Source organism: Choloepus didactylus, chromosome 14 (genome assembly GCF_015220235.1).
Source record: "Choloepus didactylus isolate mChoDid1 chromosome 14, mChoDid1.pri, whole genome shotgun sequence".
Taxonomy (NCBI): domain Eukaryota; kingdom Metazoa; phylum Chordata; class Mammalia; order Pilosa; family Megalonychidae; genus Choloepus; species Choloepus didactylus.
The window spans coordinates 93,274,123-93,298,963 of record NC_051320.1 but is presented as its reverse complement, the minus strand read 5'-3'; the positions used below and the strand labels follow the sequence as shown (position 1 = coordinate 93,298,963).

Genomic DNA, 24,841 nt, shown 5'->3' with positions numbered 1-24,841 from the left:
GAACAGGGCCACATACCCAAGGATCATGGAAACTGAATCTTCTCCTTTAAAATCATTTCTCTTTGCTCCATCTGGCAATGTATACTTTACTCTCAGGAGAGGAACATGATTTCTCTCCTAGCTGCAAGAGAGGTAGGCAGTTCACAGCGTGAGCCACACAGACCCTTCCAGATTGCAAGGAGATTGGGTAAAGGGTTGAGGAGAACCATCACAGCAAAAATCCATGGAATCTGAATGGATTATTGCAACTATTATGCTTTGGCCGTATCCAAGATTCCAGACAAGTTTTGCAGAAGTATTAGAGCAGACATTTCTTGTAAAGGTAGCTCATCAGTTGCCATTGAGGCTAGTGGAATCCAACAGAGTTGTCTCAGCCCTGCAGTGGTGGGGACTGTCAGAATGACCAAATTAGTCTTTAGCATGTGGTAAATATACACCAAGCACCGCCTGGGTCTCTCTCTTTTTTTTTGTTTTTAACTTCTGACTTTTTGCAACACCAAGACAGGAACTCCCAGCCTTCCTCCTGAGCCAGAGTTTCACCCCTGCACCAGAGGGAGCCCCAGAACCATGCAGGTGTCAGCTAGGTGAATGGGGCCAGGATGCCAGGCAGTGCCACGTGCCATGCTGATAAGGAGACTAGTGGGGAGAAAAGAATCCCCATTAGCTACGATGCAAACAAACAGCAATTCTTGGTGAAGATGGAAGTAGGTGGGTTTTTGTTTGGTATGCCTGGCAATAGAACAAATTCGTCCACCACTACATTTATTTATAAAGTTGTATCCTCTTTTCCTACAACTATTATTAGATATTGGGCCAGTAAAAAACGAAAAAAAAAAAAGGAAATAAAGCTACCAACTGCTGACTATCGACTGCTCTCGTGTCCTGTTGTTAGGGGAAGCCCAAGGGTGCCCCGTATTTTACCACAGGGTCTTCAGAGTCACCGTGAGAAACCCTGCAATGTCAGCCAGTCTAGGGGCAGCTGGGATGCTAAGTGGCCCAGCCTTTTGGGGAACAATGGCAAAGCAGAGCATCCCCCCAGTGACTCGGGGAAGCTTTACTGAGGGAATAAGCCCTCTTTCAACTTGCCGTGTGGCCTCAAGTGAGTTCTCCTATTGTACGGTTGTCACGTGGGGAAAATGGGAGCTGTTTCGAGTCGCGCATGAAGGAACTTATACAAATGTGAACATGCTTTAAGGGAAGAAGTGTTAGTGGCGGCTGCCATTTACAGACACCCTACCATGTGCTATGCTTTTGTTCTCAGTGCTTTAAAGCCCCCTTCCAATTTATATTTCAGTGTTCATTTTGAACATGAGGAAACTGAGCCTCTGCAAGTTTAGGGTACAGTCATGCCTATCTGACTGCAGAGTTCCTTCCTCTGTTCCCTTCTCGAGCCCCTGTGGACAAGACTCGGTCGTGAGATATCTGTGTTCACTAACCACAGTCACCTCATGATGTACTCAGCTCTCTAGTAAGCCACGAGGTACAAGGAAGTAAAGACACTTCTGTTCACAGGGACCATAACTCTAGATGAAAAGGCAGAAAGAGGAGGAGTAATTCTGTTATTGTGTGACAAGTGCAATGAAGGACACTCAAGGTATTTTCGCCAAGGTTGCCTCATCATCATATCACTCACTGTCATCATAAAAGGCCCTCATTTAGACTCAATATTTGTCAGGCCCTGTAAGCACTTTACATATCTTAAATCATTTAATCCTCATCACAAGCCTATTATTATTATCACCATTTATAGATGAGGAAATTGAGCACAGACACATTGGATAACTTACTCATGGTCACGCAGCCAGGAACCGGCAGAGTTTCAGAATTTGTGCATTTAACTGCTGTGATGGTTGAGTTCAAGTGTCAACTTGGCCAGGGTTTGGTACCAAGTTGTTTGATCAAGAAAACACTGGCTTTATTGTTACTATGAGGGTATTTTGTGGACTTAAATCATCAGTAAATTGATTGCATCTGTGACTGATGACATCTACAATCAACTGAGGAGCTGCCTTCAACAATGAGAGAAGTCTCACCCAGTTGTTTGAAGGCCTTCAAAGGAGAGGTTTTGATTTTAGCCATCAGAAGGGAGAATTTCCATCTCTACTTCAGCCAGCCAGCTTCTCCTGGGAATCCATCAGAAACCTACACTGGAGTTCCCAGCTTGCCGTCTGCCCACGGAATTCTGACTTGTGCATCCCCATAGTCGCATAAGACAATTTTTATAAAAATCTCACAGTATTTGCAGATATCTGCTGTGTGTTCTGTTTCCCTAGAGAACCCTGGCTAATACAACCACTAGGCTGTGTTGCCTCAGAGGACTAAAACAAGAGAACTTTTCCCCAGGCTTGTGGGCACAGCCGTATCATCACAGAACACTTGCACCCGAGTCCCCCCTTTTGTATTATCAAGTGCTGTGTGCCACGGGCATCCCTGAGACATGTCCCAGCCCGTGGCTCCTTCCTTCCACTTCACCTCAGCTGTGGGGCTGGCGTAGAATGGGATCACGGCTGGGGTTAAGTCTGTTTCACCCACTTCTTGGGTAATTACGGTAACAAAGATATTTTATCTTTAATGAAATACGGGGTTGTGCATTGTGCCGAGGGATTTACATGCACTGACTTATTCACTCCTCACCACAATTCTGTGAAGCCAGTATAAATACTATCCCCGTGAGGAAAGAGAAAGAGAAGGAAAGCTAGTGGCTCAAGTTTGCCTCATTGGTATGTGCTGGTATTGGCTTTGGGCCCTCAGCGTTCTGACTCCAGTTTTTCCTTTTCTCCATAGTGATTTGTATTTTGGGTCATGCTGAATGCCCCTGGGTGAGAGTGGTTGGTTCATATTATATCTTATATCAAAATGATTATGACAAAATGCCATAGCCCTCTGTATTGCCATTAGAGAATAATGCTTCGTTTCATTGGTTTTTTTAAAAATTGCAGGTGGATTCTGAGTCACTCACAGAATTGTAGATATTGGAATTGGATCATATAGCCCTGCAGTTTACTGAGGGAATGAATACCTGTGATTGGCATTTGCATTCATTCATTCATTCATCTGTTAAGCATTGATGATGCCCCGTATATGCCAGCATTGGGTTAGTTGCTGGAAATACAAGGATGGACAGGACATGGCTTGTCTCTTCCAGCAGCTGGTGGTAATGGATATTTCTATAATCAACTGAATACAAATGTTTATTGAATGCATTTCTCTCCTTAATAAGAACTATAAGGGATACAAAAGAAGTAAAAAGTAGCATTTCCATTCTCAAGATGCTTCTGAGAAAACAGGGAAAACCATGGAACAATGAGGTGGCATTAGAAAAATAGAGATCAGAGCAGAGTGTGATAGGATTCCCAGTGATGAAAAAGTGATGGGGCATTGAGTTCAAACATTACTTCCTGAAGGTTAAAGTACCTGACCTTCCCTCTCCAACATAAGAGCTTGATTTTAGTCATAGTGTTTTGCATTTAATCACTAGAATTTCCATTAAGGAGCCATGTGACTATGGACAACTTCCCTTCCTCTCTGTAGTCGTGGTTTGCATATTGTGAACATGGGAACAATCATTCCCATCTGTGCCAGTTTGGATGTATTATGTCCCCCCAAAATGCCAAGCTGGAATCTCTGGATTAGGTTGTTTCCATGGAGATGTGACCCACCCAACTGTGGGTAATACCTTTGATTAGATTACTTCCATGGAGGTGTGGTCCTGCCCATTCAGGGTGGGTCTTGATTTAATGGCCAGAGTACTTTTAAAAGAGCCACGCAGAGATTTCCATCATGGCGGGTTTCACTTCGGGCTACGCCTTCAGCGCTGTGTGTTTCCATAGCGCCAACAGCAACGCGGACCATGAAGGTTTTTGCTGGGAGAGGTAAAACAAGAAGAAACCTTTAGCATCAGTGACTCACAAATCAGCAACACAGAATTTCTGCAAGTAATTAAAATCCATAACCATCAGCCGTGTTCAAAACTTTTTAGTTTTTATGACTACGCAAGCAAAGTTAACGAAGAGAGTTTGGACAGGATTCTTAAAGATCGGAGAAAGAAAGTTACTGGTTGGTACAGATTTTGATGAAACGCACAGCAGCAGATGTCTTACAGAGAGCAAGTCATCCACAAGCAGCTTACCAGATCCTCGGCGTACCTGACCTTGTCTTCCTTCTCTTCAGCTTCATCTTCACCGCCAACAATTCTACTCATGCTTTAGAATACATTCTCTTTAGACCAAATCGAAGGTATAATCAAAGGATATCACTTGCTATTCCCAACCTAGGCAATACTAGCCAGCAGGAGTACAAAGTGTCTTCAGTGCCAAATACTTCTCAGAGTTATGCCAAAGTTATTAAAGAACATGGTACCGACTTTTTTGACAAGGATGGAGTAATGAAAGACATCAGGGCCATTTATCAGGTTTGTAACGCACTTCAGGAGAAAGTACAGGCAGTGTGTGCAGGTGTAGAAAAGAGTGAGCGAGTTGTTGAATCTTGTCAGGCAGAAGTGAACAAATTAAAAAGACAAATCACTCAAAGGAAAAATGAAAAGGAACAGGAAAGAAGATCGCAGCCGACGATGTTAAGCAGACAGATGCCACCTGAAAGTTTGGAACCAGTGTTCAGCCCTCGGATGCCCTATTCCGGGTTTGCAGCTGAAGGTAGAATTACACTTGGAGATGCAGAGGCCACCGATCCTCCTCCCCCCTTATTCTGATTTTAACCCAAACAATCAAGAAAGTACTTTAAGCCATTCTCGCGTGGAAAGTAGCGTCTTTATGCCTCGACCTCAAGCCGTGGGCTCCTCCAGTTATGCTTCCACCGGTGCTGGACTGAAGCATCCTGGAAGTGGAGCAGAGCTTCCTCCTTCCCAGAGAGCAGCTGGAGACAGTGTTGGTGAATCAGACGACAGCGATTACGAAAATTCGATTAACCCTACAGAGCCCTCCAATAGTGAATCCTCCCATCCGAGGGATTCATGGCCCATGACACATCCTGATGGAGACTCCAGGAACACTCAGGCCTCCCAGATTTAACCGAACAAAAGAAAGTCTCCACTTAGCACTGTTTTTCCTAATTGCTTTCTGAGAGAGGTTTTTCTTGAGGACTTAATCTGGGGGGAACCTGCTTTCTCAGAGACTATGACTGACTCCTAAGAGGGGAGTCCTCGTGCACAGAACTTGTAGGAACCTTACATCCGCTGTCCTCACCTTCTGATGCAGTGTGCAGGTTTCACAGCAGAATCATTAAGATAATCAAGTTGTACTAATTCTGGTGCGATCCATGGGTGTACTGGTAAATTTAGGCAAAGTGAAACTTACCAATGTAGTTTCTGTTCTATAAAATAAATTGGAAATTAGAGACTAAGCACAATTAGTCTATAAGTGTTCTATAAATCAAAAACTTACCTCTTGCACTATCATGCCTTGAAATTTACTTTTTCAAAGGGAAGTGAATTTAGCAGCAGCCTTCAAAGAACCTTCTTCCTATGATGAGCCAAATTCATCTTTGCCAGAAAAGAAATTTTGATAATTCCAAGAAGCCTGATTGGAGCAAATTGAATATACCTTCTCTTGTCTGCATGACTTTGTGAGATTGAAAGAGAGGGCTTTGTTTCAACTTTTTTCTACTAGCCTGTTATGCATTGTCACTTAAAATGGTTGCCTTTTTACAAAATATAGAAATACTAATTACCAGTAAGTAATCATCCAAATAAGTATGTCATAAATGAAGTATTTTTCTCTCTGTGGATTACAGTGACTACTGTGTTGCACTAGCCACATTTATGGTCTCTTCTGGAGTCTCAGATGAAGGACACACAGCAGCAGGTAACAGAAAGGAGATATGAGGTTCCAGTCCTGAGTTGATGATGAACAGATTCCAGACAGTGGATTTAGCTGAGTTGATACATAAGAAATAACTCATTTAGATCTTCTGACAAATCCTGGTGTTAGTTTTATTTGTGGAGGAAAGACATTTAATAAATTGTTTGGGAATCTTGACGAATAAAGATTCTTTTTAAATCTAAATAGCAATACTTTTTTTTGTTTTTTTTAAGTTGTCATTTGGGGGATGATTATGGAAGATGTAGAGACACTGTTGGGATGCACTTAGATTTTCATTTAATTACTGCTTGTTTTCTAGCTTTGCCCAGAATGTGTGAAACCATGGCAATCTCAAGATGTTCATACATTTGGGGCTCCTAGCTTGGAAATGTTAAGACACAGAATTTATGATGAGGTTAGCCCATGAAGTTAATCTTTTGGGAAGTAACTGTCTTTCCTTCAGACTAGATAAAACCTGTAAGAATAAGAAAATTGTTAGAGAGGCTTAAAATCTGAGTTCCAGATCGTAGTTTTATTTTACAGCAAAGAAGTTTATTCACTGAGCTCTAGTTCCTATATTAAATTAAACAGTATAATGTAGACTGAAAAATGAAATGCTCAAACTGCCATTCTTCAGATATCCACTCTATGTGGCCTGTATTCTGACTACTTTTCTGTCTTTGTTGGCCTTATACCACTGCCATGTGATTTGAAATGTTGCAGACCTCTTTATCTGAAAATGTGTTCCAGTTTTTACCAGCTACCTAGCGGTTTCAGCACCAGTGTGAATTTATTTTATTTTTTTTTAAAGTGCCATTGCTGTCTTCTTCATTCAGATTTTGATATTCAGGAAAATAATTTTATTTTTATGCCATACCAAAATCTACAATGTATACCTGACAAAGCAGTGAAATGTGACAATAAAAACTTATTTAATCAGGAAAAAAAAAAAAGAGCCACGCAGGTGCAGGTACTTGCTGATGCTGATGCTTAGACATGCTTAGAGTTGCAGACCCCTGATGTTGGCTGCTACAGAGAAGAGAGGCATTTTAAAGATGGCCATTGAAAGTAGACTTTTGTGACTCCAGAGTTTGCCTGGAAGAAACTAAGAGAACACCCCCAGATGCCTAGAAAGGAACGTCCTAGGAGAAAGCCATTTTCAAACACAACCTGGGAGCAAAGGAAAGAGACACCAGCCATGTGCCTTCCCAGACAACAGGTGTTCCAGGTGCCATTGGCCGTCCTTCAGTGAAGGTACTCTATTGTTGATGCCTTAGCTTGGACACTTTTATGGCCTTAAGATTGTAGCTTTGTAACCAAATAAACCCCCTTTATAAAAGCGAGTTCATTTCTGGTGTTTGCAAAACGGCAGCATTAGCAAACCAGAACACCGTATATTAGCTTTGTCCTGAGGAGGAAATTTGAAAGCCTATGTGTATTAAATTCCTACTAATTCTGTAACAAATTGTCATCAATTTAGTATCCTAAAACATGCAAATTTATCGTACTGTGTTAGATTGTATTATGTCCCTCACTTTAGACATATTCTTAATCCACATTGCTGTGGTTGTGAACCCATTGTAAATGAGATCTCTTGAAGATGTCATCCTTAGTTAAAGTGTGGCTCAACTGAACGAGGGTGGATCTTAATTTAGATTACTTGGGGCCTTAAAAAAAGAAAACTGCAAGAGGATGCAGAAATAGGAAGTCAGCAGGAACCTTGAAGAGAAAGGAGAGGACATCGCCATGTGATGGGGAAGCCGAGGAGCCCCAAGGATCACCAGCATCCAGGACCAGAAGGCCACAGTCTTTGGGGAGAAAGCAAGCCCTGCCAACATCAAGATTTTGGACTTCTTCTAGCCTCAAAGTCATGGGCCAATAAATCCCTATTGTTTAAACCAACCCATTGTGTGGTATTTGTGGTAGCAGCTCAGGCAAAGTAAGACATTTAACGGTTCTGTAAATTACAAGCGCATCTCACTGGACTAAATTCAAGCTGAAAGAAGGGCTGAATTCCTTTGTGGAGGCTCTAAGTGAGAATCCATATCCTTGTCTTTTTCAGCTTCTAGAGGCTTTCCTATTCCTTGGCTCATGGCCTCTTTCAATCTTTAAAACTATCAATGGTTGGTTGGATCTTTCTCATGCAGCGTTGCTCTGAAACCCTTCCTCTTCTGCCTCCCTCTGCATTTATTAGGACACTTGATCACATTGGGAAAACAAATAATCCAGGATAATCTCTCCATCTCAAGATCAGCTAATTAGCAATTTTAAATTTCTGTGAACCTAACATATTCAGATTCCAGGGATCTGGATAAAGATATCTTTTGGGGGCTCATCATTCTGCTTACCAAAATAATGTAAAGAGCGTAGATCAGTGCTAATTTTATGGGTGGAAGTCAATAAAGGCTGATTATTTTTATTGTTATTTCCCAGAGGGAGTCCTGTGAAATCTAGAGTATTCCGAAATGCTAACATACTATCTGAAGTTTTCCACCTCATGGTTTTTCCATCTTGGCCCCTCTGTTCCTTTTGACGGGAGCCCCTTCCCCCGTCTTCTCTTACCAATTACCTACCCTTCCAGGGCTTGAGCGACCCCTCCTTCACAGCATCTTACCTGAACGATCCCAGCCAGAAGGAGGTGGCTCTAAGATGGTTAAACAAGGCCCAGATTTGAAATGATAAGGTCTTGGAGTTTCACTAAGACTTGACAAATACCTTTATGTCTAAATGTTAGTTTTCTCATCTTTAAGGTGGAAATCATGGTAAATACATCAAAGATTTGCTGTTGGCATCACACGGTATCATGTATGTCATGTTTAGATCTGTGTTTTATGGCTATAACCTGGCAGAAAGTTCCCATGAGACAAAAAGATTCTTATTAAAAGGGTTTAAGCATCCTATTTAATCAGGATATGGCCCATATGATTCAATCTAATTGAAACTAGTTTCTTTCAAAATACGCCTGTCCAAGTTCAAGAAGTTCAAGAGGAGGACTGATGCCTTGAAGTAAGATTCATAGCATCACGTGTTTTTAAGGAGCCAGAATTCAGACAGTGGTTTGGAATTAGTTTTAAATAGTGTCTTATTTCTAGCAACAAAATGAGAAATGTCAGGGAAAAAAAAAAGCATAGATTTGTTTCTGGATTTAGAATCCTGGTTGCCCTTTCCTAGCTCTGTGACCTTTGGTAAGTAATTTGATCTCTTCCATGACCCAATTTCTTCCTTGGCTAACACTTAAGATGTTGCTTTCATTCACAGAGGATTTATGGAGCATCAAAGAAGATTGCACACATGGAAGTTCCTAGAAGAGCGTCCGCCAGAGAGATGCCTAATAAATCTTGTGCATAATTGTAACCGCTCCAAGTTCAGTTTGCTGGGAAAGTGATGCCTAGCCCCTGGAAATGATTGACCATTTCATGTTCGGAGAAGAGGTCATTAGACTATTACAACTGGTGGCCGGAGGCTTTGTGCCTCTTTTCCTTGATGATGAGATTTTGAATTGCATAGATCTTTATTGTGCTTAATAAGCTAATAAAATAGTGTATTGCTCTTGCTTGAAGATAAAGTAGGAAGTGCTGAAAGTAGCATCTTGCATTTATATAAATGAGAGTTTGCCAATTATTGGCTCATGAGGGTTCAGCCTGCAAATGTGTTTAATTTGTAGACACAGTGCTTTATTGTTTAATGTTGTCACCATGGTTTCCGCTGCTGGTTGCTTTGCTGTTTTTGTTATTGCTGTTTTCATTGTCCTTGATTTGTGAGCCAATATTTTAAATTACACAGATTTTTCATTAAAGACTTGAATATCTGTCTTCCTTTGAAAGAAAACAGAAAGTTTTAGCAATACACAGAGCGAACGTAGATAATAGTTGGGTATTGCTATGAGGCAGCTGCCCCCTCTAGACTGGGCAGGAAACTTCCACTATGGATTTCTCCATGATAGCAAATTGTTTCTGTACCCATATTTCAATAAAAATTGGGAAAAAAAGGTACATTAAAGAGGGCCCAGGATTTTTCTAAAATTTTGTTTGTGTTACTTACCTTGCCCTTTGTAGGCATCTGGGTTTGCTCCAGCTGGTGTAGATCCTTACCATTTCAAATACACCTGATCATTGTAATTTTCCTGTTGAAACATACGTCAGGTGTCTTTTCTACAATTTAACTGTTTATTTTGATATAATTGTAGATTCACCTGTAGTTGTACGAAATAATACATAGAGATTCCTTGTACACTTTACCCAGTTTCCCACAGCAGTAACATCTTGAAAAACTACGGTATGATATCACAACCATGAAGGTAGATTGATACAGTCAAGATAGAGAATATTTCCATCACCCCAAGAATCCTCCCTGTTGCTCTTATAACTATAGCCACTTCCTCCTACCACCACCCTCTCCTCGACTCCTCGCAACCACAAGTCTGCACTTATCTCTGAAATTTTGTCATTTCAGGAATGTTTCATAAATAGAACCATACCTTATTTAACCTTTTGGAATTGGCTTCTTTTGTGCAACATAATTCTCTGTTGATCCATACAGGTTGTTGCATGTACCCATAATCTGCTCTTTTTATTGCTGAATAGTATTCCATGATATAGATGTACCACAGTTTGTTTATTCACTCATCAAAGGACACCTGGGTCATTTCTAGTTTGGAACTACAGCATACAAAGCTCTTATCAACATTTGTGTACAAGATTTTATATGCAATAAGTTTTCATCTCTCTGGGATAAATACCCAGTACTGCAATGGCTGGGTCAAGTGGTAGTTGCTTGTTAAGGTCTTTAAGAAACCAACAAACTCTTTTCTAAATTGGCTGTAAATTTTACACCCCTCCAGCAGTGTCTAAGAGATTCAGTTTCTCTGCACACTCAACAGCATTTGGTGTTGTCACAATTTTTTTTTAATTTTAATCATTCTGATACATGTATAGTGATACCTCATTGTGATTTTAGTTTCCCTAATTTCTGATGATGTTGAACTCCTTTGCATGTGCTCACTTGCCCTCTGTATGTCTTTTTGTGGTGAAATGTTTCTTCATGTCTTTTGCACATTTCCTAATTTGTCTGGTTTGTTGAGTTTTGAGAATTCTTTATATATTCTAGATACTAGTCATTTGCCAGATATATTGCTTGCAAATATTTTCTCCTAGATGTAGTTTGTTTTTTAACACTACTAACAGATTTTCAGAGCAAAATATTTAAATTTAACAAAGTCCAATTTATCACTTTTTGTTTTATGGGTTATGCTTTCAGTGTCAAGTCTAATTCACCTTTGCTTGGCTGTAGATTTCGAAGATTTCACTTACGTTTTTTCTAAAAGTTTATAGATTCACATTTTACATTTGCGTACTTGATCCACTTTGAGTTAATTTTCTATAAGTTGTGAGATTTCAGTTGAGGTTCTTCCCCCCACACCTCCCATCCCCCAGGGATGTCCACTAGTTAGCACCATCTCTTTAAAAGGCTGTATTTCCTCCACTGAATTGATTTTTCAGTTTAATTAAAAATAATATGGATATATTATTTGGGTCTATTTCTGGATTCTTTTTTCTGTTCCATTTGTCTACATATCTATCCCTGCACCATTACCATATAGTTTTGATTGCTGGGGTTATACAGTAAGTTCTAAACACAAATAGAATGATTCCTCCCCCTTTATGATTCTTTATCAAAATTGTTTTAGGTATTCTGTGTCCTTTGCCTTTTCATATAAATTTTAGAGTACCCTTGTCTATAGCTACAAAACGTCTTCCATGATTTTGATATAGATTGCATTATACTCACATGTCAGTCTGGGAAGAATTGACGTTTTTACTCTGTTGAGTCTTCAAGTCCCCCAGGAATATGGTATGTGTCCTCATTAATTTAGATCTTCTTTGATTTCTTTCTTCAGTGTTTTGTAGTTTTCAACATACGAGTCCTGTATATTTACCCCTAAGTATTTCATGGTTTTGAGTGATTGCAATGGTATTAATTTTAGTGTCCACATGTTCATTGCTAGTATAAAGAAATGCAACTGCTTTTTGTATATTTATCTATCATCTTGCAACCTTGCTGAACACATTTATTAGTTCTAGGAAATTTTTTGTAGATTCCTTGTGAGTTTCTAGGGAATTATGTAATCTGTAATTTAATTCCCTTCTGTTCTAATCTTTATGATTTTGGTTCTCTTTTCTTGCTTTATTGCACTGGCTACAACTTCCAGAATTATTTGTTTAATAGGAGTGGAGAGAGTAGATATCTTGCCTTTTTCACAATCTTTGAGGGAAAGCATTCATTTTTTCTTCAGTAAGTAAGCAAGCTCTGGTCTTTTTTTTTTTTTTTTTTTTTTTTAATTCTCTTGGTGAAGTTGAGAGAGTTCCCCTCTATCCGTTTTTCTTAGAGTTTTTATATGAATGGACATTGGCTTTTATTAAAGGCCTTTTCTGCATTGATTGATATGATTAGGTGATTTCCTCCTTTAGTCTTCAGATATGTTGGGTTACATTGATCGATTTTCAAATAATGAATCAGCCTTACATCCCTACAGTAAACCCAACTTGGTCATGGTGCATAATTATTTTTACGTATTTCTTAATTCCATTTGATAACATTTCATTAAGGATTTTTGCATCTATATTTGTGAGTGCTGTTTGACCATAGTTTGCTCTTTTTTGTACTGTCTTTGTCTGGTTTGGTATTAGGGTGATATTAGCCTCATAAAATGAATTGGGAAGTATTCCCTTCTCTTCCATTTTCTGGAAGAGTTTGTATAAAACTGATATTAATTCTTATCTGTATATTTGGTATAATTCTCTAATGAAACCATCTGATACTGGGTATTTCTTTTTGTTTAGTTTTGTTTAAACTACACATTCAATTACCTTAATCATCATAGTACTATTAAAACTATTTCATATTAGATGAGCTGTGATTGTTTTTTCTCTTTTTTTTTTTTTTTGAGGAATTGGTACCATTTCATCAAAATTGTCAAACTTATGTGTGTAGAATTGTTTGCAGTATTCCCTTATTATTCTTCTGATGTATGAAGGATCTATATTGAAAGCCCCTGTTTCATGATAATTTGTGTTTTTTTCTCCTTTTTCCTTTTCAGTTGTGAAAGAAGTCTACCTTAGTATATGTTCTACTGGCATTGAAAATAATGTGCATTCTGTTGTGGTTGAGTGGAGTGTTCTATAAATGTTGATTAGATCCTGTTGTTTAATGGTGTTCAGTTCTACTATATCTTTTTTGATTTGCTATGTAGTTGGTTCTATCAGTTGTTCAGAGAGTGGCACTGAAGTCTCCAACTGTAATTGTAGATCTATCTTTTTCTCTTTTTAGTTTTATGATTTCTATCAGTTTTTGTTTCATATGTTTTATAGCTCTGTTTTGTGCATACACATTTATGATTGCTATGTCTCTTTGATGTATCAACTCTTTTATCATTATATAATTTTCCTCTGCCTCTTGTAATTTTCTTTGCTCTGTAGTCTACTTTATCGGACACTAATACAGTTACTCCTGCTTTCTTTAGATTATTGTTAGCATTTTATATCTGCTTTGATCCTTTTACTTTCAGTCTATGAATTTCTTGTAGACAACATATTATTGGATTGTATTTTTCAATTCCTTCTAGTAATCTCTGAATATCAACTGGTGTATTTGGACCAGTTACATTTAATGCAATTATTGGCATGGTATGGCCTAAATTTTCCATTTTATTTTTTGTTTTCTGTTTGTACTCTTTATATTATTGTGTCTCTGCTTCTCTTTCTCCCTTCCTTAGGTTACTTAAACACATTTTTAGAAATCTCATTTTTATTTATCTACAACACTGAATGCATTTCTTTGTATAGCTTTTTAATGGTTGCTCTAGGTATTATGTTAAATATACATAACTTACACATTCTACCAATGTTGCCATTTTAACAGTTGAAGTGAAATGTAGAAATCTTATCTCCCTTATATACATTTACCCTCCCCCTTTGAAATATAATTGCTTAAACATTTTCTCTACATACCATATCAGTACCATATCAGACAGCTGCATAACTTTTACCTCAAGGGTCAAATATTATTTAGAAAATTCAAGAGGGGAATGAAAGTTTATTGAATTTACCTATAATTTGTTTACTGTGTTCTTTCTTCCTTCTGGGTGTTTAAGGTTCATACTTTAATCATTTCCTTTCTCTCTAGAGAACTTCCTTTCTCATTATCTTAGGATAGATTTGCTGGTGACAAATTCTCTTAGTTTTCCTTCCTTGGAAAATCCCTGCCCCCACCCCTGCCCCCGCTGCTGCCCATTCCTGAAGGATACTTACACTGGACATGGTATTCTGAATTGACAGTTCTATCCTTCCATCCTTTCAAAAACTTTATGTGACTTCCTCCTGGACCTCATTGTTTCTGATAAGAAATTGTTGTAATTTAATTGTTTTACCCTTGAAGGTAATGTGTTGTTTCTCTCTACCTGCTTTCAAGATTTTCCTTTGTCTTTAGTTTTCAGAAGTTTGATTATGGTGTGTCTCGGTGTGAATGTCTCTGGATTTATCCTGTTTTAGATTTGCCCAGCTTCTTGAATCTTAATATATTTTGTCAACTTTGGCAATGTTACAGATATTATTTATTTGAATACTTTTTTTTTAGCTCAGCTCTCAATCTCCTTTCCTTTTGGGACTCTGATGACATGAATATTATATCTTTCATTACAGTCCCATTTGTCCCTGAGGCTCTATTTATTTTTTAAACCTATTTTCTATTGTTCATATTGGGTAACTTCTATTGTTTTACCTTCCAGTATACTGATTCTTTTCTCTTTCACATCTATTATGGTATTGAGCTTATCCATTGAGGTTTTTGTCTACATTATTTTGTTTTTCAGTTCTAAAATTTCCACTTCATTTTTTTATATCTTCTATTTCTATGCCAAGACTTTCTATTTTTCCAGTTTTTACAAGCATGATTGCAATTATTCATTGACGCAATATTATGATATTTGTTTTAAAAATCTTTATCATATAATTCTAATGTCTCTCCCGTCTTGATGTTGGAGTCTTTTGATTTTTTTTTTTTCAATAAGTTTGAGCTCTTCCTTGTTCTTGGTATAAGTAGTGGTTTTCTATTGAAATACGTTAAGTTTGGGTACTGATGTTATAAGACTCTGGATCTTATTTAAACTATTTGATTTCACTGTTACTCTCTGGCAGAGGGAGGGGCTGTGTGCCACCTCATTATTGTCAGATTGGGGTAGAAATCCAGGTTTTCCACTCAGCCTCCAGTGGTTCTTGAGGGGGACGTTCCCTATTTCTCCTGAGAAGGGTGGGAGCTCTAGCTCCCTGATAAGCCTACATAGTTACCTCCCTGACTGGAAGGGATACGAGAGCCTCATCACTGCTCCCCTTGTGGTTTCCACTGACATCACATGAAGGGAATGGCCTCGTTGCTGCTTCATGGAAAAAGTTTTGAACATCCACAATGCCTCTTCTAGTACCACGGCAATGGAGAGAGAAGAACCCCTTGTTACTGCCAATTGAGGGTCAAATTCCAGACCCCCCACTCGATACTCAGGGAGGTGCAGGTCTCCTTGCTATCCACTGGGGATGGAAGTCCTGGCCCTATGCAACCTTCTCGGTTGGGGGTGGGGTAGGGTCCTGGTGCCTCTTTGCAACCTGTCAATGGCTCCCTACTTGGCATATGCTTGTATGGGTAGGGCCCCTGTGTTACTTGGCTGGAGTAGAGCTGCTATTATCAAAAACCTTCTGTCTTACTAGGCTGGCCCTTTCCTCGTCCTTTGGCAAGAGAGAGCAGGCTCCTCAGCTTTTCTTGTCTGTACCTATTAGCATTTCTCAGTTTTTTACTTGTCCAGTATCCAGTCTGGGATATATGATGTAAAAATATAAAGGCAGAGAACTCATTACACATCCTTCTTTGATTCTGAGGTCCCTAGCCTGTCTGCCTCCAAGAGTCTTCTCATGTTGGTCTTGTAGATAATACCCGGGTGTTTAATTGTACTTAGTTGGAAGAATAGGTGAAAGCATGTCTACTCCATGTTCCCTGAAACAGAAGTCACAATAGGTGCCTTTTTTGGAAATCCTTTTACAGATACAGAAACAAGTTCGGGAAATTTATGTGATGTGCTCAATATGACACAGCTACGAGTGGTGCCACCTGAGCCACAGCTGCGAGTCAAAAGGTCTTTAAGTCTCTTGTATTCATCATACCGACTTAAAAACAAACATGAGGCTGCTAACGGACGCGCCCCAGGAGTATCCGCACAGTGCGCTGAGTCAGGGGTGGAGTAGACCCCAGTTATGAGCCGCAGGAGCCAGGGGAGCCTGGGGTGATCAGTCTCCACTTCACTTCACTTTGTTTTATTCACCTTCCACTTCACGGTGGGCTTGGGATCAGTGGAAGCGGAGAACATTATGATGCCAGAAATGTTCCCAAGTGCGTGTCGGCAGAAGGGTCAGTAATTAGAAAGCACAGAACTTCATAACAGGCACTGAACACCTGAAGGAAAAGGGCTGATCACGAGGCTTCAACTGACAGCGCGGGAGCATGCACAACATCCTGAAACGACAGGAATGGGAAATGGGAGGGAAATACTAAACATACGGGCTCAGAAATGACCTGGGAAAAGTGCTTGACAATCGCCCCAGGAGGAGTAACCCAGCTGCTGTGTTTCTAAAGAAAGTGTTTGTGTTGCAACATGACAGAGACTCAATTTTTATATAGATTTTTCTCCATGCATTGGCACCTGTGTTTCTATAGCAATGAACTTTTCTGACTAAAGAAAACACACCTCATAATGTAGCTGTGCCACATGTCCCATCCGTTCCTGTTCTCTGTTCCCTTCACCGCCAACCTTGTTCAACTTCCCATCTAGATCACAACTGGACTCAACTTCCTGCCTCTGGTTTTCCTCCATCCCCCTCCCACTCTGCTGCTGGGATGAATCTGTCTTTGGTGCCAGGTGACCTTTTGTGCTACCTGGAAACTTCCTTGACTCCCCATAGCCTTCAGGATTAAGCCCAGGCAATTTTAGAACAAGCCAACAATCAGAAACCCAATTTTCAGCAGCCTGTCCTCTGCTCTTTTCTCAGGTATTACCAGATCCGAGTGACCTTGAAGGTGTCCTCCAGGATTCCCCACAGACTGAGTGCCTCCATCGTTGGGCAGACAGGTAAGCAGAAGGATGGCAGTTGGGTGCTTCCACACACACACACACACACACACACACACACACACACACACACACACACAATAGTCAACCTTCATTTATCGCCATGTGCAGGACATAGCAGAGTGCCTGGCACTTAGGGGCACTCAGTGAATCATTGTTGGCTGTTGGATGAGTGTGATTTGGAAATGGGGAACCACTGTCAGAAGTGTCAGCGTGTGCACATTATTGCAAGAGAAACTTAGCTGAAGAAAGACACATTTTCCCAGAAGCAGCTGATACTTGGGGATAGACTTGGCTGTGGAAGTTTGGCTAAAATCAAGTCAGGGAGGGAGAGGATGGGAAATGGCGTCAGCAAGTAGCTAACGGGAAGCCCTCAGTTAGAGAGACTAGTTAGGCATGCCCAGAGGATGAGTAAGTAGGCGGCTCTGGTGGCATCCTCGTGCCCACCATGGGGTCCAAAGGTGACGCCCCCAGCTTGGAGAGAAGGATTGCCAAGGAAAACCCAGGAATCAAGGAAAACCTTGATGAGGCTGGAATATTAAGTGGGTGTTCCAGGCTCCCAGCAGATACTGAGTGTGATGAGCATTGCATTGGAAATACTGGACTGATTACATAAGAAATAAGGATAGGCATCAAGTAACTAGTGGAAATGTAAAAAGATTACATTAGTAAATTTAGTACTGCGTAGAACAGCCAGACCTGGAAAGGACAGAAACTTAGACGTTTCAGAGAGAGAAAGGAAGGAGATAAAAAGATAGAACATTAGAAAATATACTTAACTTTAACCATAAAGATAAGGGTAATCAATATAAGTCAAATTAGGGTTAAGATTCTCCTCATAGCTGTTCTTCATAAAGTTCTTTTGGAATTTGGCCCTGCCATGTCAACCTCCGTGCTATTGGCAGTGACATTAGAGTGAATAAAATCCCTTGCAGTCAAACAGCCAGCAGTGGGGTGTGTGGTGGTGCAGTTCTGCTTTGCTCTACCTTGGGTGGGTTTGGGGAGGAGTTGGGGGCACAGACCAGGCATGAAGCCACTGGGGAGGCCCGTGGTGTGTGGGCGCCAGGCTAACTTGAGCCTGTGCTCTAGTAAGAGAAAGGTGCAGCTGACCTCCTGGGTCTCCCCGGATTTTGAGCAGAGCAAGTGGTAAGTAATAGTCAAGGCACTCTGCATCCGAGAGGCTCCTCTGCTCCTCTCCACACCTCCCTCCTGGAGGAACCAGGGATCGGCAACTGGGAAGAGGTGGCCACACAGTTTCCGATGCCCCGGGTAGGTTCAAAATGAATCAGGCAGCCTGCAGTCCCTCCTTCACTAACCCCTACATGGTATCCCCTCCCCACCCACGTTCCCCCAAAGGAGGGCTCCTGGGGCTGACAGCAGAGCAGGGACTTTGCCTGCAGATGTTTTGAACCCTGAACCCTAGCATTGCCACTAACTCATTGGGTGACTCCAGGCTTGTTATCGGCAGCTTGAGCTTCATTTTCTCCTTGGGGTTTCTGTCTTAGAGATTATGATTGCAATGTGTGCAGCCCAGAGACTGGCACAAAGTAGGTGGCCGGTGAAGCCCACCATTTAGTGGTGGAATGATGGGGGCTCTGTGGCAGGCTGCCGTTCCCAGGCACAAGGAGACCCGGGAGTCGGGTGGGGCTGATGCTGGCGCTGGCCTGATGAAAGCCGCCCCGGGTCCAGGACAAGGGCTCTGCCTCTGCCAGGTGGCTCCGGACAGCCCGAGCTCAGGTCCTGCCATTCGGCTGAGCCTTCCTTGGAGCCGACAGGCCCCAGCTGTGAGGACCAGCGGGCTGCCAGGCAGCACAGAGCTGGCAGAGCCCTGCAGCCCGGGAAGCGAGGCACTCGTGACAGTGCTGGATGGGGACAGAGGGCAATTTGGGGAAAAACACATGCAATCTTCATTTTTGGTCTAGTTTGCAGGATAGTTGTGGTGTAATCGGTATGCCCTTGAACATTTTGCGTGCATGATGTGTACAACAGAAAGCTAAGATTTGCAGCTTGCTGTTTGCTGCCACCGTGATCTCATGGGTGAGGGACCTGTGGCATTTGTGGTTCATTCTTCAAGGTGAATTTTCTCATTGTATTATTTCAGCTGGATGCTTAGCTCTCTGAAACTTGGTGGTGTAAAACAATGGGGATGCATGCTTCCTTGATTTTTTGAGTTGGCTGGGCTGGCCAGGATTAGCCTCTTGGCTGCTTGCAGCAGGCGCTTTGCAGAGGGCCTCACCTCGCTGACCCTTTAGTCGGGGAGGCTGGACTGGCTGCAGGGTGGCTGAGCCTGTCTCCCGCTGGGTGGTCATAACACCTCGCTTTATTAAGACAGATGAAGCACAAGATTCCAGGCTGTTGAGGACCAGGCAGCTCACTGCCGGCACATTCCACTGCTTCCAGGGGTCACCAGCTTCCAGGGCAGAGTAAGCAGATTCCACGTCTCCAGAGCAAGGATCGTCAGGATGTACAGGGATGCAGTGACAGGAGGACGTGCGGGCAGCCATATTTGCAGACAACCATCACAACTTGTTTTCCTCAATCTGCATGTATTTCCAAGGGAAAAAAATGAAAAAAAATTATTTGTTTAGACAATTACATATGTTATACTGAAGAAGAATCAAAAACAGTCAAAAGACCCGGGATTTAATGATGACTTTGGCACTGATTAGTTGAGTGGATTTGTTGGCACTTTTGTTTCATTTTTCTGTAAAAAGGATCAAATGAATTATGCAGAAACTGGAACGTGCCTGGTACATAGTAAACTCATAATAACCATTAGCTGGAATGAGCGTTGCTATTATGCACCGAGCAGACATCCTTTTAGCGGCCTCTCCCTCTGCTGGACCCTTGTGGGAGACGGGGCAGAGGTCAGGTAAATACGATGGAAGGGGGCACGTGAGATGGTGTCAGGGTCGCCCATGCCAGGAGCTTGGCTGAGGACGGGCGGACGTTGGCCTCACAGATAAGGTAAGTGTGGGGAAGGCTGAGCCAGGCAGAGCTGACAGAGTGGCCGACAGCACGAGGACCAGAACAGAGCCAGGGTTTAGTGGCAAGTCTGGGCCCTACTGAGGAGCGTGGTTCTGTTTCAAGGACACAGATGACACGAAAACACTTTGATGATAGGAATGTAGGGCTGCTCAAATACAAGGTGCTCTCTCATAAATCAAGGGGCATAATTATATGTTTTTGTTTTCTTTGTAAATATGTCAGTTCTCTAATGGCCTCGTTATGTGGAAGATAATTTAGATATTGCTTCTCTAGATGGGAAACAATTTCTTGTTGGGTTTTCCAAGTCTGATGTTTGTGATTAGATTCTGTGAATAAATAATAATAATAATAATTTCCTGAGTATAAATACAGGCATAATGTGCAGTCCAGTGTCCTTTCTTTTTCAGTACTTTTAAAAAAATGTGATTTGGGGAAGATTTCTTGGGAGAACTGGTGGTTTATTCCTGTCTGAGGTAGCTGTACATGGCATACAAGAGAGAGACTATGACAGACTCTGAGCTTGCATTAATTAGGAACAACCCCCCTGCCCCGGCATGTTCTAGAAAGATCACAGCATTACAGAAGAGACAGGCACCTCACCAGGTGCCCAGAGCTGAAATGGAGTGTCACATATGCTAATTGGGCTGAGAGCTGGGTTCAAAGGAGCTCATTCTCTGCGGTTGTGGAAACTTTAGGGGAGGTTTGGCTCTTGTGTTCAAGGTAAATATAAATGCCATGGGGTCTCTATTATTATCAACAATTCAGAAGTATAAATTATAAGTGATTTTCCAATGATTTGCTGAGCTCAGGACATCCCTCAGCTGTTTCAAACATAAAAGCAAAAAGTCCTTGCCAGTAGCATCCTGTTTTTGTCCTTTAATGTTAGTGGAAGTTGGGAGGTTGTCAGAGTGAGGAATAAGATTGTTAGGGAAGCATGTCCTGGAACAGATAGTTGTGTAAAAATCCCACTCAACCACACCACAGCCATGTGTCCTGGGGCAGGCTTTTCAAATTCTGAGCCTTAAATTTCTTTCTGCTGAAATGGAGCTAACAAAACATTTTGCCACGGGTTGCTAAGAGGGTTTGAGAGATGGTGAAGCCCCTATGCAGTGCCTGAACATAATGGGAAAGAACACAGTATGGTTGTTATTATCCGTTTGTACAAGTCTTACCATGGAATCGAGGAAAGCTTAGAGACGGGGCCAACACATGGGTTCCCAAGACAAAGGTGGTCCAGAGGAGGTGTTTAAAGAGAGTGATGTGACATAATTGAGACAGAGACTCCAAGGCACGTGAAGGGACGTTGACTTGTACTGGGAAGGATGTGGCCACCCAGTGAGTCTTAAGGCGAGATGGGGAGGATGGACAGTGATGGAGGCTGGAGAGCGGGAGGCAGGAACAGTGGGTTCAGTGGGTCAGGTCCAGGGCTGTGGGCAGCAGGGCACACTGATCCTGGATTTCTGCAGGTGAGCGTGGTGGTCTCAAAGGATGACGCAGACATTGATATTGTTGCTGTGTCTCCATCAGGCTCACAGAGACAGGATGCAGATGTCGACGTCAGAGCCGGGCTGGATGCTCTCGTTAGACAGCTGCTAAAACAAGGCCTGTCCACCATAAATGGGCTGCCCATAGCTAGTTACATGGCCCAGATAGAACAGAAGCAGGGCCACGATTTTCCTTAACAAAGGCTTATGGGGACTCCTAGAAATATAATTTTATCTGTGAGTGCTCAAATTGAATATTACTTTCAGCATTCTTCGTAATAATCATATATGTGTATACATGCACTATAGGCACACCTACACATGGATGTACATCTATACATGCACCTACACATACATACATATATGCACACATGTAGACATACATGTGTATACTTGATTTCAAATGGTCTTTCTTTTTCCCCAAAGTATACACTGAATTTATACTTGTCAGTAAAATGTATGACTTTCAATCCAAATCAATATTTCTTGGTTCAACAAACTTTTCTGCCTCCTAAGGCCAGTGCTAGGCCTTAAGGGATACCGAGATAAATGATGGCATGGGGAAGCTTAGTCCAGTGGGGGAAGACAGCCCTCTGAGCTCATCAGTTCAAAGCAGCAATGAATGCTTTCACAAAGTTCCCTCCATGGGCACAAAAAGAAGAGGGGCACCTATCCGGGGAAGGGGGAGTGGTCAGGGAAGGCTCCCTGGAGGAGGCAGTATACAACCCAAGTCTACAGCGTTTAACTAATTAAAGTATAAGGGTTAAGTTATTGCAGGAAGAGAAAACAGAAGAAATTGAAAAAAAAATATGATCATGCTTGCTCCATAGAATTTTTTTACATTGTGTAGGTATCAGAGATTTGTTTTTCTCCTGAGTTCAGGATTACAAGTAATTGGAATATCCATGCTCATGAATAAGTGTTAAGTTACCTAGCCTTGGCCATTTCCTTCCATCACGAGGGTGCCGTTTGATAGGTCTTGCGCTCTTCCTATGGAGAGATGCTTTAAAAAATGTCTTTTTCCCTTAGGGGAATGATCAATTAAGTCAGACCTGGGGAGAAAATACCATTCAAGCTTACTGAGGCCGTGGTAAATGATTAGGCACCGAACAGTCTTTGCTCATCAAAGCAAGAAGAAAGAGAATACAGCAAATTGTGGAAATGTATAAAAATTGCCGTGATTAGTTTTAGTAATGTTTTGAGAGGTAATTTCCATTTCCATTAAGTGGAAGCATTAAGTGGAAGAGTTTCACCACGTAGGGGGTTGGGAGGAGACATTTAGTCTTCAAATGAATCAATCCAATTTCTTTTCAGCGTCCATTAAAGTACACCTAAATATCAAACATGCCTATCTTCATGGAGAATAATAAGCAGGTGAAACACTCCAGCTCCAGGGCTCTGCACACCTGCCTGGAGCAAGGGGAGGATGCTCTCCAGGGTTGACGGGATGGACCTTCCTGAAGGATCCAAGCTCTGAAAGGATGCTTTGATCTCTGCTCAGCTTCCAGCCGAGTCCCAAGCAGCCAAGTGAGAAGCAGTGAAGCCCAGAGGCCCTTGCCCTTGACTCCCTGTGCAGCCAGGAGTCTGCTTTGCCAGCTGTTCCAGTGCCCCTGTCTACTTTAGGGTCAAACCCAGAATTGTCAATTAGCGCCTTGTCTTTGAGGTGGAGTCTTGGAGCCTCCTTGATGTCCTGTTTTGGGAAGCTTTCTGCATGTACGTCCACACCACAGTGCCCTTGTTTTTGCTGTTCCTTCTGCTTCTAATGCCTATCCCTTCCTTCCCTGCCCTTTCACCCTTTTAGTCTCACTTGACCAACAGAAAGAATGTAGGCAGTCTTCAATGAGCAGGTTCTCTCTGGGTATTCCCTTATCAATCTTTTGCTCCTAGGCAGAATTAATTATTCTCTATCTGAGCCTCCTTGACATTGCGTGAATACCTCAGCATGGACACCTTCCCGCATTCCCCCCATCCCGGTTCAGCGTGCTTACAGTTGCCAGTGCCAGAGGACCACTGTCAAGCGACTGGAAGAAGTGACCTTGCCTAGGAGTTTGAATCCCTCCCCCATTTCCACAGATGAAGTGGTGAACATTTTCCGTCTGAGTTTTGTCGAGGTCTTTGCCTGATGCCTTGAGTGTCTTCCATTGGTGGTCAAATACCCAGTCAATGGGTTTGCAATAGATGACCTTTGGAGCCCCAATCTTGCATGCAAACTTGCTGTATTCTCTGAGCCCCGTTTCAGCTGGTTCAGATTCGGGCTAATGTCAGCTGGCTGTGCAGGTGGCATGTAATGAAGAGTTCCTGCTAGCAAGTGGCAGATGTTTGTGATGTGCTGCAGATGAGGAGAGCACATACCAGGGCGTGGAGGTGCAGAAAGTCCAGCTGGCAGGTCCTTGGCCCTCCTAATCACTCTGCCTAAGGAAGGCCATGAGGCATAATGGGAAATGGATGGGGTCAGGGAGATGAGTGTAAACCTTGGCTTGATCCCAGTTGTCCACATGGGCTCCTCCTGCCTTGATTTAGGGCTCCATGAGAATAAGAGTTAGCAAATCTTGGACAGTGACTTTACCTTTCTCAGCCTCAGTTTCCCCATATGTAAAATATGAATCTACCATCCAGTGCTCACTGGGTTGATAGGAAGGGTAAGTGAGTAATGGATATCAAAATGCTTGGAAGAGGATCATATTAGACAGATACCTCAAGCCATCTTTAGAAGTAAAGATTCTGATGGTAACTTTATGTAGTGGTATAATTTACATCTTTGTAGCTCTTCATAGCTCCGTGTTCCTGAAACAATGAGATGGGGAAAAGGTTAACCCTAAGAATGTCTAATGCTAGAAAAGACCCTTTTCTCAATAAATGACAGTAGCTATTTCCTTCTCTGAATCTTGTTTTCAGATGCTTTATCATTTATTGAAACCTTAGCATTTATCTAAGCAGATCAGTTGCCAAGGAGGTGGAAAGAAAACCATTTGGGATGTGGGACACTGAATGAGCAGAACCAGACCTGAGGTCCACAGTGTCCAGTGCTCATATAGAAGTAAAGTGAGAGAAAAAAGCATGGGGTGCACGTTCAATTTTGCACCCTGCTAACCTTGCAGACATGATTTACATGGTAAAGCAAAGGTAGAAACAAGTGCCCAAGGCAGCCTCCCTCCACCAGCACTGTGTGCACCGTGGTTTTGACCATCGCATGCAGATTCCTTGCATCTCACACTATTCTCGTGTCTAATGAACAGACCCCATGCAGCTGTGAGGACTGGGTAAAATAGCTAAGCACCCCAAAGTGCCTGGTGCACAGTGATGTTCAGTAAACGTGATGTCCATGGAGCAGAGCAGACAGAGTAAGACGAGTCTGAGCCGATGCACCGGTGGGGGAGTGGGGATGG

The 24,841-nt window shown here is 42.0% G+C and overlaps 1 protein-coding gene and 1 pseudogene across 2 annotated transcripts in view; both read left to right on the top strand.

The window, feature by feature from the left end:
* Nucleotides 1–24,841, top strand: part of FAM135B (family with sequence similarity 135 member B) — a 322,870-nt gene that overhangs the window by 144,876 nt on the left and 153,153 nt on the right. For both annotated transcript variants that reach the window (XR_005211678.1, XM_037803310.1), the window contains exon 3: nucleotides 16,904–16,983. Coding sequence is in view for 1 of the 2 variants with exons in the window: in XM_037803310.1 (XP_037659238.1) it covers nucleotides 16,904–16,983 (80 nt within the window). In the remaining variant the exon portion in view is untranslated. The remainder of the gene's footprint in view (nucleotides 1–16,903; nucleotides 16,984–24,841) is intronic.
* LOC119509339 lies at nucleotides 3,775–5,027 on the top strand (annotated as a pseudogene).